The sequence below is a fragment of the Olea europaea genome, unplaced genomic scaffold (genome assembly GCF_002742605.1).
Source record: "Olea europaea var. sylvestris unplaced genomic scaffold, O_europaea_v1 scaffold309, whole genome shotgun sequence".
NCBI lineage: Eukaryota > Viridiplantae > Streptophyta > Magnoliopsida > Lamiales > Oleaceae > Olea > Olea europaea.
The window spans coordinates 266,084-282,650 of NW_019249636.1; the positions used below are offsets into that span (position 1 = coordinate 266,084).

Below are 16,567 nucleotides of genomic sequence, written 5' to 3' on the forward strand. Positions count from 1 at the left end.
GTACTACCACGAGAGTTTGTGCGCATTGGATCCTTCTAAAGATACTGTTTTAAACCTCCTCTACCGTCATTACTAACATTTCTCTTTCTCTCTCTATCTTTCTCTCTCCACTTCTTGCTTCAAAAGCATAGAGAAAAACGCCAAATATCTAAAGAAACACAGTGAAAATAATCAATTAAAGGAAAACAAAAGATGGTGATCTTGACGATTATATTTCATGTAGGAATTCTCTAACAACCCACCATTTTCTCTTCTTGACTCCCTCAAACCCCCACCCCACCCACCGTCCTTTCATTTCATGTGCTCAGAGGTTGAGCAGTCTTCATACGTGAGAATGTCAAGTGCAGAGTATTTTCTCGTCAAAGAAGAGCCAAAGGAGATTAAACTCGACATTATTTCAGAATCTAAGGTGGACGATCCAGATTATTCACAGGATATTGTGTCAGATGGTGGTCAAGTTAATGTAACAAAACAAGATGATCAAGATACTCATCACAAAGATGAAGAAGAAGATGAAGAAGAAGAGGTTAAGGCAATATTTTCTTCTCGAGAATCTAAAAAGCCATGTTTAGCACAGTCCGAGGTAGAAGAATATGATAAAGGGTTCAAAACGCCGACGTCTTCGGATCACAAAATCCCAGTGGTCAAGCAGTGCCCGCCAGCACCAAGAAAAACCAGATCATCTACGAAAAGAAAATTATCGCCATCAAGAATTCGTAGGCGCCTCCAGCTTGATGTGTCGGCCGAGATCGAATCAATGTTCCCTCCAAGGCCTCGAGATGATAATGAACACAAAATCAAGAAAGCTCGAAGCAATGATGATGAATAAATGTTTACGACACCTCTCTCTCTATACAGTAAGATTATTTATTCTAAAAAATAATGAGGTTCTTTTTCTTAATGTTCATGGTTTTCTTGACTATATATATTGAAAATATAAACATATTTTTACTTCAAAGAATTCATTTAACTTAGTTTTCTTGTAGTTATATCTGGAAATTTTCGAAGCGGGATTAATATTTTAGTAAATTTTTATTTTATTTCAACTATGAAGATAACAGTTTTAAAAAATTAGAGGTTAGACTTGCCAGTACAGACTATGGAGTAAAGGAGAGAATTTATTGCTTCCATTTCTTTTGTAATCAAGGTGTTATGTTTGTGAAAAGAAGAGAAGGTACTTTCAGTTACAAGGATTTTTCCTTTATTTATTTATTTTTTTTCCATTTGGAATTGAATGTGGAATAAAAATATTTGTGTATAATTTACTTTCTTCATTTTTTTTTAATCAAAATTAGAGATGTTAAAAGCCACTGGCCTCAACCTTATTCCTATCAACCCAAAAAAAAAAAAAAAAAAAAAAAAAAAAAAAAAGGGAAGAGAGAGAGACACTGCCTTCTTAATTTAATCCATGCATTTGTTTTATATTTTTGGCTTTTTAGCAAGTTCCCTTGAAGTCATGAACTGCTGAGAATTGAAAATATATAAGGGTGCGTTTAATTGCAAGTAGGAAAATTGCATGGAAAGAAAATATTTTTCAGGTAATTCAATTGCCTGGAAATTATTTATATGGAAAATGTTAATTACATGTGTGTGATTGACTTAAATTTCAACCTAGAAAATGTTGCAATTTTCCAACTTTTGATATTTGATAGCCATTATTTTCCATGGAAATAATCATTTTTTCCAACTTTATCTGTTTGACAACCACTATTTTCCATGGAAATTGTCACTTTTTCCATGAAAAATAGTAGTTTTTTCCCATGAAAATTTGTCAATGAATGATTCAAATCTTAAACAAATTATAGACATAAATGCAGCCAAATCCTAATCAATCATAATTAATATAGCAGTTAATTTGTGGATAAAAATATGTCAAGATTCGGTACGAAAGATGCATAAACACTGTTGAGATGAAATAATTATCCCTAACAATTCAGATTTCTACCATTTACATATTCTTCTTTGCAGTCAAAAATAATAATAAGATAATCAATTCAATAAATAATGATGAAATTTCGTCCAATGTATTACATAAAACGAAAATGAAAAAACCCGAAAAATCTCTATCATAAGAAAATAGCAAATAAAATCAACATAAATGTCATACTTCCACATATGTTTGTTAAATTATCCAAGCAAGTCATCTTAAAATAGTGGAGGCGGATCACGGCCTAGATTCTCAAATACTAAATCACGCACGAATTCTTCATCAATCAAACTCATAAATACTCTAGCCAGACTCTCATCCGATCGAAATATTTTAATTACTTGCATTATGTCACGCTTTTCTATCTCATGCCTTGTAATTTTTCTAGAACCAACTACCAATTGATGTGGTTTAGCGTATCTAATGTTGCTTGAGTCTCCATAGCATTAGCAATTTTTTTTAGATGATTAGGCAATGCTTGATAGGGCAACGAGACTCTCATCATTAGGTTGGGTACGGCGACGGTGAACTTTGTTAGCTCCTCCTTCTGCATTACGCTTAGGAGCGCGAATGGGGCTTGGATCCGTATCCTCATTTTGACTATCAACTTCATGCACATTTTCATCTAAAAAAATAATAAAATAAGAATTTGTTAGAATCTCTAATATAATACGAATTATATAAATTTTTATGTACAATCTAGTACGTACCATGATCGGGGGATAAAATGTCATTGTCGGTTATAGCGCGATCTCCTGTAGCATAATCATTTCCAAAGATAGCCTCCAAATCATCATAACGAGAACAAAATTTGGTCCTCCACTTTTCAAATTCTGGTTTGCTCTACAAGAAAAAGAGTGAAATATGTTTTACGCTAGTCAGTGGGCAAAATAAATTATATTAGTAATATTTAAGGAATAATACTTTCATTGGTCAATGAAATTTTGTACCTTCAACAACTCCTCCCAAGCTAGTACATTGGTTGTGACACGTCCAGTGTGAGGATCTAACCCAAAACCACTCATGCTTAACAACTGACGAACTTCAACATATTCTTTTTTCAGAGTTTTCAATCGCGCCCTCACATTCTTATCAAACACCATGACTCTGCATCCATTGTGCACGCTCTTGATTGCTTTGGACAAATGATATGATGAAAAGCCATTGTCACTTCTTTTGTGACTAGACAACACTTCATGCAGTAGTGCAGTTATCATACAACCGTCCATTGCATCACTCCAACGTATTTGACGATTCCTAGAATTAGGATCCACTTGGGTTGAGCTTATTTCCTCCACATTTGAATGGAGGGTTGGTCTAGGAACTCGAAAAGGTGCCGCAGAGCTTTGTCGAATATTTGCCATGAATTGTATAGTGCAAGATTAACTGTTTATGGTCAACCAATAAATAAGAACATTTAAGAAAATTGCATGTCAACAATGTCTCCGATAATAGCAATTCCAATTACAATATTTAAAATTCTAACAATTTTATGTCAACTATTATAGGACATGGAAAAAAAAAAACAAAAAATCTGCTTAATGTCAATACGTCTTCAATTCAAGCAATTACTACATATGAAAATCTAGTAAGTTTATATGCATTACATAAACGAAAAACAAATAAAAAATAAAAAACAAGATGAAAAAGAAAAAAAATCAGATTTCAATCGAAATCAATTCCCGCATTCTGATTGGGAAGATAATCAGCCCACATTAAATCAGCAATCACATTCCTCTTATTAGACCACACTTCCTGATTTGTGAAAGATATGTGAGCATTTAGAGTTTCATCTTCAGGTACATCAACATGCGTAGGGTTAACGTCATCATCATTACTATCTAAGTCGTCCTTCTCACAAACATCTTCAACGTCATCAATCCTCAAGAAGCCGTGGATGGCAGAACAGGCAAGGACTATCTTTGCTTGTGTGTCAATGTCATGATATGATTGATGTCTTAAATATGCAAATCTTTTTTCAACAAACCAATTGTATGCTCAATAACATTACGTAGAGATGAATGTCAAAAATTGAACAACTCCTTTCAGGACGTTGACCTTCAATGTCTTTATGATGATAACGAGTCCTACGGTATGGTGCAAGAAAACCCGAAACCGATGGGAAGCCAGCATCAACAAGGTAATATTTACCTAGAAAAGAGTCGTTCATAAGATGGTAGTTAGGTAATTATTATAACTTATATGGGGAAGAAATGTTTTCAAAATAGTGACACAACTTACCAACAGGAATTGTTAGCTTATGTCCTTGGCATAATATTGCACTCCGTAACAATCGACCATCTTGTGCGAATCCCTCCCAACTGGCAAGCACGTACGTAAATTTCATATCAAATGTGCAAGCTACTAAAACATTTTGGGAAATCACTTGCTTTCTATTGCGATATTTACCTATTTCCTCTAAAGGCACATATGCAGCTATATGTGTACCATCGATTGCTCCTACGGCATCCTTTAAAAAACATTACTTTTCAAAATAAATGTGAATATTGAAGTTTGAAGAAATATGATGAAATAACTACAAACCACTAACCTGAAAAAAGGAGTATCATGGCTGTACATTTTCTTTTTCGTATGGTGAGTTATGAGGAGTGGCATTAATCACAACATCTCTATATATTCCAAAACAAGTGTGTAAGACTCTGTAAAAGTAAAAGCTCACTGTTTGACCAGAGCGAAAGAAAGTAAAATGTCCAGCGCGATTACATTGGTCATGCCCGACTGTATACCAAAAAATTGTGACTTGTTCCTCAATTCGAACGTATTTACTGTCAACCAATCCATAAGTTCGCAAACGAGCACATAATCTTTGAAATGGACCTATTTTCATCCTAAGGAGATCACGACATATTGTATCACTCATGCCAAATATTCGTGTAAGTGTTATTTCTCTTTCAGAATTTCAATTTGTATGAGGAGCTCTTGGAAGATGTTGTGCATGATGCCTAAGTTCGTTATATATCACAATCGCTTGTATGACCATCGCCCAAACTAAGCCTAAATGTTGTCGTTGGCATCAACATTGATTTGTTGTTGTAGCCATGTTATAAACTACCACAGTAAATAAAAATTCAATAAAAATTGGTTTAGAAAGAATAACTTAAAAGTATTACAGAATAAAAAGTTAACTGTAGCTACAAGGAAATAAGCACAATGGACAACGGTTAAATTATTGTGCATTATATTGGTAATAGATCCATAGATACACACACCCAAGCCAATCAAAACACTAGCGTTAACACACACATATGTAGACGTATTAACACATGCATTAAACAATTGTTTCAATAGGGCATTTAATGAGAGAAGAGTAAGTCTTTCATATGGTTTTTCTCATACTTCAGTTACAATTTAATTTCACCCTTCCACGAAAAAAGAGGTGTAAAAGCAAATCAACTCCATTGCAAGTTGATTGAAGACAGTGACTCTCCTTGCCGCCTTGACATCCATTATAATACTATACACACAGCAAATCATGGGTTAGTCAAAGCAGGCGCTTGCTTCCATTCAGACAAATCTTGCCAAGATAGGAAATCCAAATGCAAAATTACAATTCAGTATATCCATCAAATTCAAATTTCTGATCTCCAAATACAATTCCTCTATTGCATGCCACAAAGAAACAAGTATCCAAATGTGCAAAAATTGAGCTTCGAAATCCAACCACTTGGATACCATCTGAGGCTGTCTCAACCAATATCTGAGATTCTACTAACAAGTACTAGATACCAGCGGTTGAAAAGAACATATAAAAACCTGTAAATCATAACCATATTCGAGAGGCAACAATAATCAAACTTCACTATAGCCAGAAATTTCCTAGAATACCCTCAGAAAACCTACTTTTCATGTAGCAGAAACCTTATATTTCTGATTCTGTAAAACCAAAGATAAGTCCAAAAAACCCACCTATTGTTGAAGATCCTACTTATTGACCGATTAAAAAACTAAAGACTTAGATTCCAAAATGGGAAATAACAATTAACAAATCTTCTCTAAAAAAACTATAGACTTAGATTCCTAAAAACTACATCACTCTAGACGCACCGCTACATGTAATCAATGTGCATTTGTATCAAAACACCATAATTCCAATACTTCAAATGGAGCCAACAGCTTTAGGCACTTTCATGATGTAATTTACACATTGTATTAGCAAGAGTTAGATTTCAATCTAGGCTGGTTGGTTATTAATAGAAGTTTACAAAATTTGAAGACTTGCAATCCTTACAAATGGCATTAAATACAAACACAAAAAAAGCAGAGAAGCACGGGGTAGCTGTATAAATGGACCGCATTTGTTTTTTAGGCATTAAACTGGACCACATCTAACACTGAAGATTGAAGATTGATATGTTTGACCTACTTCAAAATCTTCAACTATCCCTCGACCAGATCACTGCCTAGATTCTATTAGCAGCTCCACCTCCACCTTGCAGAACCCATCACAGAAACATAATTGGGGGTCATTACAGATGAGAAAAATTATGGAATCCGTGTTCGCATATAATCATGTGGAATCTCAAAATCAAGAAAATCAAAAACAAATTCTGGAATCCGTGTTCACTTTGTACCCAGTTTAATTAATAATTAAACATATAGAAATCAAATATTGTGGTTTGATTGTTAAACTAACCTCAATCTATGCAGTCACCGTCTCGTTGCCAACCTTTTGCAGTGATTTCCCCGGAGGTAGATCTGGAAGCAGAGAAGGGTCGTCGATTTCTTCTTCCTAGTCGGTTGAATCGATGAGAGAGATGCCTTCTTGGTTGGTCGATTTCTTCTTCCTGCTTCAGTTGAATCGATGAGAGAGACGCCTTCCTGTTTGGTTGAATCGATGAGAGAGACGGTAGTGATTTGTACGTAGGTGGATAGATATGAGAGAGAGAGAGATATTCACGTGGTTGGTTACCTAGAATTTTTGGAAAGGTTAAATTCCATAGAAAATAAAATCCACCTTCCCCCAAGGAAAATATTTTCCTTGTTTTCAAGGAAAATGTGGTCACATGACCAAAACAAGGAAAATATTTTCCTTGGAATAAATTATCAATCAAATAAGACAAAAGTAGGAAATTAGGTGGAAAAAAATCATTTTCCATGGAAAATGTGTGCAATCAAACACACCCTAAATGTTTCGTAAGTTGAATTGAAATGAAATGCAGGACAAAAACTTCCTATCGTTGACATGACAAGAAACCGTTTTGGCATAGTAAAGCTGTCTCTCTTTTTTTCTATTTTTTTGTTTTTTGAAGGTTATAGCATATAGCATTGAACAATGTGCAGAAGTTCTGTATGGAAAATATATCCCAATCAAACAGAGACTAGAGAGAATTGGAAAGGTCCCATTTTTGTTTGTCTCAAAGACGAGTAGTGAAGGAAAATGAAAGAGAAATAAGGCCCTGTTTGATAGGCCTTATTTTCCATGGAAAATGGAAATTATATCACCATTTTCCAAGTTTTAGCCTGTTTGATAGGTAATATCTTCCTGGCAATTGTTTTTCTCACGTTCACTCACGTGACACTCCATTCCACGAAAATGAGGAATTTCAATTCCCATGGGTGAGCTGATTTTTCATCTTCTTGGCAATTGAAAGTGAAACATACCCAAATAGACATGCCAAACCCTATTTCTCTTTTTCTTTCTTCTCACACCACTCCCCCATCCCATTTCTCACGCAGAACCACCCCACTTCTGGAATACCGACGATGTCGACCTAAAAAATCTCCACATAATCCATACCAACAATACACGCTCTTTGATTTTGATCTTATCTCTCCGTCTCTCTCTATTTTCCCCTTTGAAATCTCGAATTATGTATGTACTGCATAAACATAATATTTGCAAGTGTATACGTTCCTCTCCCCCCTGCCCCTGGAAGTTGAAGGGTTGGGTAAATGCTTGTAATTTGCTTTGGTTTTCCAAAAAGCTAAACACAAGTGAGTGAATATGCGTTATTTTTTTGTTATGAATTTCAAGATTTTTTATTTCTACTATTTGCTGTTGACGCTTTTTTGGCCTAAAACGTTGTTGAAGAGATGGTTATACGTCAAGAGCAAATCGAGTAATTAATGTTATCACATTCATTTCTTTAAATAATAAAAAACTGAATCATTTGCTTCTATATTAATTATTAGGATTTAGATTAAAATATAGATTAAGCAATTATTGTTGCCCTTTTGACTTAATCAGGAACAATTTTGTGTATGTCTGGATCAATTCTCTTGATTAACCTACTTTTCATATATGTTTGTGTATGTCATTTTGAGCATTGAAATATCATTGTCTGTTTCAACAGTTGTATTTTTTAGCCTTTTAGGGCCAAAATTGCATCATTTCAAACCAAGTATCTTAGTCCAAAATAATGTGCACGGTCTTTGAAATGTAATTATGCTTAGACTTAGTCAAGTTATTTCCCTCAAAAAAATTTAATCGAGCTAATCACATGTAAAACAATTTGAGGGTCCGTTTGGAAGAATTATTTTACCTCTGTTTTCTACAATTGTTCCGTAAAATTATTATTTAGTTGTGGGCTATCCTTCTAGGAAATACATTGAAAATTAAAATCAACCAATAATTGCAAGAAAATATACAATTATAAATTTATACTAAAATATTAATGTAAATATACCTACCATTTTAGGAACATCTACAATATTAATTCATACTTCCAATAATTGCATTGAATGTATACACCTTGATATTACTTTTGAAGAGCCATTTTGAGTTGATAACTATATGTGTATTAGCTCATTCGTACTTGTATTTTCACGTTGACCATATATGTTTTCATTTTTTGTTCATTGTCAACAATAATTTACATTATATTAACACCTTTTAGATGTTGTTCTAAGTACCATGGCTATCACAAGGAACCAACGTCGTCGCTAAAGACAACAATTAGGACTATTTTGGATGGTAGTTATGCAAGCAATTGTAATATATAATACCGTCACGCGTCGTAATCAACAACTTCCTAGAGCTCCACATAGAAACTGAGATTCTGAAAGAGAAATGACACTTACATGAATGTTCGGTATGAGTGGTAGGATTTGTCATGATCTACTGAGGATAAAGATAGTTCAGTTTCAGAGGTTATGTGCTCGTTTACGAACGTATGGCTTGGTAGACAGTAGATCTGTCAAAGTAGAGAAACGAATGGCTATATTTCTCAACACCATTGGACATGACCACCATAATTGAATTGGAAGTTTTACTTTCTTCAAGTCTAGACAAACAGTGAGTTAGTATTTTCATAGAGTTTTACAGGCTTGCCTTGAATTGTATAGAGACATCGTGAACAATGCCACTATTCATAACTCACCATACGAGAAGGATAAGGTGAAACCATGGTTCCAATATTTTTAGGTAGGGTGGTAATATTTAACTTCGTACATTTTTCCTTCACTGTCAGTATTCCTTTTGTAACCAAACTTTTTGGTTTTCATGTCAGGATTCTGTGGGAGCAATTGATTTCTCTAATATGGTATTTACGTCGATACATGATGAGTATGATGATCCACAATCCTTTCGAATTCCAAGTGAACGGTTTGTGGAGAAAAGAAGCTGTAAATGCTAAGATAGACAAGAAGGGAGATAAGTAACATTTCAACTACAATGTAAAAATAATAGTATTTATATTTACACGAGATATATTGTAGATACAATAAACATCAAAGATTATATAGCAATGAATATATGTATAATATGAGAATAGTTGGAATATGATGTTACTTAAATTTTTCTTGGAATATTGTCGTGCTATAAAACTAGCAAAACTTTTCGAGGAAAATTTTTAAAAATTACTTTTAAACACGGTCAAACTTTTTTTGTCAAACGTGTTGGATTGAGTAGTCTATGTGGTGAGCTAATATGGGCTATCTATGAACTTAGCATGACGTGCATTTCTTGGAGGCCCATCTTGAAAATGGGAGCTCGATTAGGTCATTGGTATAGTATTTCCATTTGGTCTTTCTTTTGTTAAGTCTACTTCAAAATATATAAATAAAAAAGTAAAATATTGTCTCTAGGTGAGCCCTGGGTCAAGCTGAATACAGGGCGGATAGCCTCGCCTATTCGACACCTGTAACTCAATAGCATCTGTACCTTGTCGCTTTGTTATTAAACTAATCCATAATTTAAAAGATTCAAGTTTGTGTAACATGCACATTACAATGCTTGAAGCTGAGATTGGTAGTTACGATGATGTTTGGAGGGGTGTGGTGGGGAAGATTGTGCAATTTTGAAAACATGGTGGCAACATTGATTGTTGGAGGTAGATCTGTGGCCTTCCACGTCAGCATTGTGATAAAATGTTCATAACCTTACACATTATCTCAAACTTTTATTTCATTTTTATTTTATTTTCCAATTAACATAAATTGTTCATGATTATGATTTTTCTCCAAAGTTTTCATTAAAATAGGGTAAAAAAAACTCATTTGCTCATTATATTTTTAAATAAGCAAACAAATAAAAAATAAAAATATGTATTAATATATTCAACACTCATTTTAAAGCATGTTAACAACATTTTTGGACGAATACTAAGTGATGATTCCAGATCTCGTTATTATTGAACCCTGACCACTTGACCCCGATCACATCCTCCAACCCTGACCTTATCATCATCTAAAAACACCAAAACCAGCTCGGGTATTTTAGGTCGGGGTAGATGTGTTGACTCGTCAACTTCCATATGTGACCTATGGAAGCACTAATCCTACCTTGAACACAATCCCTACCTTCTTAGACTCCTTCTTTGACTCAAACAGTGATTTGAATACATGAGGTGAAACACCAACTCCTTTTCCTACGAGGACAAGGATTGTGGCAGAATCAGTCATCCTAGGACTCAACCACTAACACCTATAAATACACAACCTGTGCTCATTCCAAAGGTACGTTCTTCATTATTATCCTCAGTTTATAGCCTCACGCATAAAATTTCCTATCTGACTTAAGCATCGGAGAGGCGACGAGCACACACCTCGTTACCTTTGTTTCAGGTACTGGAAGGCGCAGTTCGTGTTCCATCCCAGTCATCAAGCTCGAGATTTTCAGGTGATATTTTTTGGTAGCATCATTGGCGCCGTCTGTGAGAACTTCGCTACCAAAAGCCATGGTCAATACACGTTCAGGTCTTCCTCCAGTAAGCTCATCCATCCCGGATAACCCTCCACCTCCTGTGGAACACCATATTCCTCAAGAAGAGTCGTCGGAGATGCTAGCACCTCCTCAAGCTATTGTTTTCGCCGGAGCTTTTGAGGAACTTCGCCAGCAGGTGGTTGCATTGACCCAACTGCTAAGTCAGAGAAATTCGCATCCATCTCACACCCCAACACCTGAAGGTAGCTTTATGACAGATGTCCGGACTCGAGTTCATCATGCAACCCATGATGACAGTGGGGTTGGAACCTTAGGGGTACCACAAGTTGCATCAGGTTCAAGGTCCGTTGCAATAGACTCCGCCGAACTTGCAAGAATTATTGAAGAAGGGATAGCAGCGGGCATGCAACAAAATACTCGGGCAGCAACAGGGTTCACCCCCAATACACCATTCACTCCAGAAGTCCTCTCGTACCTCCTTCCCGATAGGTTCAAGTATCCTCGGATAAAGGAGTACGACGGGACAACCGACCCCATCAACCATCTCAATGTATACACGGATATCATGAACTTACAAGTTGCACCAGATGCGGTAATGTGCAAGGCATTCCCTCAAACCCTCACGAATGCGGCTAGAGATTGGTTTTCCACATTGGAACGAACTCCATCACCTCCTTTTTAGATTTGGCTGACAAGTTCTCCACTTTCTTTGCGAGCAGCAAAAGAATCAGAAAGACAGCTGTATCGCTCATGCAGATACATCAAGGACCCAACGAAACACTGCGCAGTTTCATGACCAGGTTCAACAAAGAAAGGCTTCAGATCCTCGATCTACATATCACAGCTGCAGTCTCAGCTCTGACTTACGCCATTAAGTGCGAAGCGTTCAAAATGTCCTTATCTAAAACCCCGTCGAAGTCAGTAACCGAGCTACTCACACGGGCTAAGAAATACATCAATATGGAAGAAACCATGGCCCCAAAAAGGGAAGTTACCTCATCAGGGAGGTTGGATCAGAAAAGGCCACATGAGTCCAGCTTAAGACAAGAGATACCTAGGGTCAAACCAAGAAAGGATCCACCTTCAACGGCTTTCACCCACCTGAACACTTCGAGGTCCAACATCCTGATGGAAATCAAGGACTCTAGGGAACTGAAATGGCCTCCCCGATTGCGGTCTCCCCCCCCCGATACTCGTGACAAGAGCAAATACTGTGATTTTCATAGAGATCACGGCTATACCACAGAAGATTGTCTGGCCTTAAAGCGGGAAATCGAAGCTCTTATAAGAAGAGGATTTCTGAGCTCTTACATTAACAATGACAAACGCCCGAGGAATAACCAGAATGGGGGAAAAGGCCCAGAGGATCGAGGAAACAAGCAATCAACTGCAAGCACTATCAATATCATTGTTGGAGGAACAACCTCGAGAGGAGACTCTAGCAGTGGGCGAAAAGAGTATGCCAGACAGCCACCGATCATCTCAAGACAAGATCTTGGTCGTACAGAGGACATCAGTTTTGGGATGGATGACTTGGAAGGCATAGCATTCCCCCATGATGATGCTCTTGTCATATCGGCCATCATCGCCAACTTTGAAGTCAAGAGAATTCTGGTAGATAACGGAAGTGCAGCAAACGTATTGTCTCACGAAGCTTTTGTTCAAATGGGGATCTCGTCAGAACAACTAAAGCCAGTGAAAACACCCCTGCAAGGGTTTGGAGGTGGGGTCATCACCCCGGAAGGTATCGTCGGGTTACCCTTAACATTGGGAACCGAAGGTAAGCAGGTAACACAGATCACTACCTTTGAAGTCGTTCGTACGTCGATGGCTTACAACGCCATATTGGGAAGACCAATGCTCAACAGAATTCGAGCTATTGTCTCAACTTTTCACCTGGCTATGAAATTCCCTACTCCTAATGGCATCGGGGTAGTCCGAGACAACCAAACGGTGGCCCGACAGTGTTATGTAACCAGCGTTCGAAAAATCAAAAATGACATCATGCAAGTTACAGAGCTCGAGCTCGAGCATGAAAATTACGAAAGGCTGGCTCCGGTAGAAGGATTGGAGGAGGTCGAGATCAAGTCCGAAAGAAAAGTGACAGTTGGTCGAGGGTTAGATGCAGAGATCATGGCTGAACTTTTAAGCTGTCTCTCCCGGAACATTGATGTGTTCGCTTGGAATGTTGAGGACATGCCTGGAATTGACCCAGAGGTTGTAGTACATAGACTTAACGTGAACCCAAAAGCAAGACCTGTGAAGCAAAGGAAGAGACAGTTTGCACCGAAAAGATGAGAAGTCATAAAAGAGGAGATTACCAAACTCCTTAATGCACAGTTCGTTCAAGAGGTACAATACCCCGAATGGCTTGCCAATGTGGTTCTTGTCAAGAAAGCTAATGGAAAGTGGCGAGTTTGCATTGACTTCACATATTTGAATAAAGCATGCCCCAAAGACAGTTATCCACTGCCCAGAATTGATAATCTCGTAGATAGCACGTCAGGTCATATGCTGTACAGCTTCTTGGATGCTTTCTCGGGGTATCACCAAATTCTTATGGCAGAAGAAGATCAAGAGAAGACCTCGTTCATGGCAGATTCAGCCATCTACTGCTATAGGGTCATGCCCTTCGGTCTGAAGAATGCTGGAGCAACATATCAAAGGTTAGTGAACAAAATCTTCGCCAAGCTAATTGGGAAAACAGTCGAAGCGTATGTGGATGATATGGTGGTCAAGAGCAAACAGTCGAGTAGCCATGTTTCTAATCTAGAGGAAGTGTTTGCTACGTTAAGGAGGTACAGCATAAAGCTCAACCCGGCAAAATATGCATTTGGGGAGGCATCTGGAAAATCCCTGGGTTTTATGATCACGCACAGAGGAATAGAGGCAAATCCCGATAAAATTCAAGCTCTGATAAGTATGGAGGCCCCTAAATGCAAAAGGGACATTCAGAAGTTGACAGGTCGCATAGCAGCACTAAACAGGTTTGTTTCCCGGGCAGCTGACAGGTGCTCCCTCTTTTTCAAACTACTTAGGGGAAATAAAGGGTTCGACTGGAACGAGGAATGCAACTTAGCCTTTCAGGAGCTTAAACAGACATTATCAACACCTCCAGTCCTTACTAAACCTGAACTCGGTGACACGCTGCTATTATACTTGGCAATTTCTCAGAACGCAGTAAGCGGTGTCTTGGTAAAGGAAAAAGGAAGAGTTCAGCAACCTATCTACTATGTTAGTAAAGTGCTCCTTGATGCAGAAACACGATACATACTTGCGGAACAGCTCGCCCTTGCTTTAGTAGTGGCTGCTAGAAAACTACGGCCATACTTCCAGTCACATCCAATTGTTGTGCTCACCAACCAACCTCTCAGACATATACTTCAGAAGCCGGACGTCTCAGGAAGACTACTGAAATGGGCAATTGAACTCGGCGAATTTGGCATAGAATTCAAGCCACGGCCTGCAATCAAGGCCCAAGCTTTGGCCGACTTCATAGCAGAGCTCACTCTGAGATCCTCAGAAACACCAGCAGAGAGCCTGAACTCGACCTCAGGAATATGGGAAATTTTTGTTGACGGAGCATCCAATAGCTCGGGCTCGGGCTCGGGGGCCGGCATTATTATTACAAGTCCGGACAAGATTACGGAGATACAATGCGCTCTCAAATTTGATTTCCAGGCTACCAATAACAAAGCAGAGTACGAAGCCATTGTTATTGCCCTAGAACTCGCGAAAAATCTTGAGTGCGACCACGTCAAGGTTTTCAGTGACTCACAGCTAGTGGTCGGGCAAATCGAGGGGTCTTTCGAAAGAAAGGATGAAAAAATGAGCTTATATTGTTTGAAAGTAAATGACCTCCAGAGGCAGTTCATAAGTTGTGAAATTCGAAAGGTAGCCAGAGCCGAAAATGCCAAAGCCGATGCATTATTCAGACTCGTCTTCATAGGTGTTGACGGGCTTGATAGAACCGTGCACATCAAGATGGTTGCAGAACCAAGTATAGCCCAGAAACCAAGTATCATGGACATTGACCTTGAGCCCTCCTGGATGGATCCAATAGTTGATTACATAAGTAATGGCAACATTCCTGTAGACCCTCGGCTCGCCCGAAGCATTCGGTATAGAGTTGCTAGATATTGCATAATCGAAGGAGTTCTGTTTCGCAGAAGTCTCACACTCCCTTATCTAAGGTGTCTCAGACCCTCCGAGTCCCATCAAGCAATAACTGAAATTCACGAAGGCATTTGTGAGAATCACCAAGGAGCCCGAGCTCTGGCATATAAGTTGATAAGGTATGAATACTACTGGCCAAGTCTAAAGAAAGATGCCACAGATTACGTCCGGAAGTGCGACAAGTGCCAAAGGTTTGGCAACATCATACATACTCCTGCTGAGGAACTGACATCCATTTACTACTCAGCTCCCTTCGAGCAATGGGGAGTTGATATTCTTGGGCCTTTTCCCTTGGCCCGAAGACAATTAAAATTTGTAGCTGTGGCGGTGGAGTATTTTACGAAGTGGGTAGAAGCCGAACCTCTAGCAACAATTTCAGAACCGAAGCTCAGATCATTTATATGGAAGTCCATCATATGCAGATTCGGGATACCAAGAGTCCTCATCACAGATAATGGAAGACAATTCGACAATCCCCAGTTCAAGAACTTCTGCGCCAGCAATGGGATTGATCATCGCCTGACTTCGGTCTCACACCCACAAAGTAATGGGTTAGCCAAAGTAACTAATCGGATCATATTGCAGGACCTCCGAAGAAGGATAGGGGACGCCAAAGGTGATTGGTCTGACATGCTGCCTTCGATACTGTGGGCATATAGGACTTCACACAAGACAGCAATTGGTGAAACACCATTTATGCTAGCTTTTGGACTTGAGGCTAGCATTCCAATTGAGGTTAGCCTCCCCACAATAAGAAAGCTCGAGACAAATAAGAAGACACAGACTACCGAACATCTCGACTTACTTGAGGAGGTAAGGGAGCAAGCTTCCCTTAGGACTGCAAGTTACCAAAACAGAACGGCAAAGCACTTCAATAAGAAGAGCCGGCGATCTTGTCCAAAGGAAAGCAGAAGCCGTCGGGCACCAACCAGGGAGACTTGGGCCAACATGGGAAGGACCCTACGAGGTCATAAGAAAACTTAGAGGGGGAGCTTATAGCTGATAAGTGTGTTTTTGCACACTTATTTAGGTCACAAACATGACTTAATAATGAGAAAAATGATTGAATTGTGACTTAATCTCGTCATATTTGTGAATTGTAGGGAACACCGATGAACATGGTGAAATTCAGAAGAAAAGAGCCGAAAAAAGACTAAAATGGAGCAAAGTGATAGTTCGAGGACCAAGTTGCAAATAATTCATAGATGAGACGGGAAATGGAATGAAGATTCAAGAGTGTTAGAGGTTAATCGGATGAGGAAAGGAGTCAAGAGGTGAAATATAACCGAAGTATTATCAAGTATCAACTTTCAGGCGAAAAAGCTATGCTCGTGAATTTT

At 38.3% G+C, this 16,567-nt stretch overlaps 3 protein-coding genes across 3 annotated transcripts; 2 read left to right on the forward strand and 1 right to left on the reverse strand.

Annotated features, from left to right (window-relative positions):
- The first annotated feature begins 334 nt into the window (after positions 1-334).
- LOC111385118 (cyclin-dependent protein kinase inhibitor SMR3-like) lies at positions 335-829 on the forward strand. The gene has a single exon (XM_023009489.1). The coding sequence runs from the start codon at positions 335-337 to the stop codon at positions 827-829; it is 495 nt and encodes a 164-aa protein (XP_022865257.1).
- Positions 830-2,394: 1,565 nt separating this feature from the next.
- Positions 2,395-3,291, reverse strand: LOC111385119. The gene is made up of 3 exons (XM_023009491.1): positions 2,878-3,291; positions 2,638-2,770; positions 2,395-2,552 (listed from the first exon to the last, which is right to left on the reverse strand). The coding sequence occupies exons 1-3, from the start codon at positions 3,289-3,291 to the stop codon at positions 2,395-2,397; spliced, it is 705 nt and encodes a 234-aa protein (XP_022865259.1).
- A 7,773-nt stretch (positions 3,292-11,064) lies between these two features.
- LOC111385120 lies at positions 11,065-16,211 on the forward strand. Its single transcript, XM_023009492.1, has 3 exons — positions 11,065-11,693; positions 11,771-13,310; positions 13,392-16,211. The coding sequence occupies exons 1-3, from the start codon at positions 11,065-11,067 to the stop codon at positions 16,209-16,211; spliced, it is 4,989 nt and encodes a 1,662-aa protein (XP_022865260.1).
- Positions 16,212-16,567: the final 356 nt, after the last annotated feature.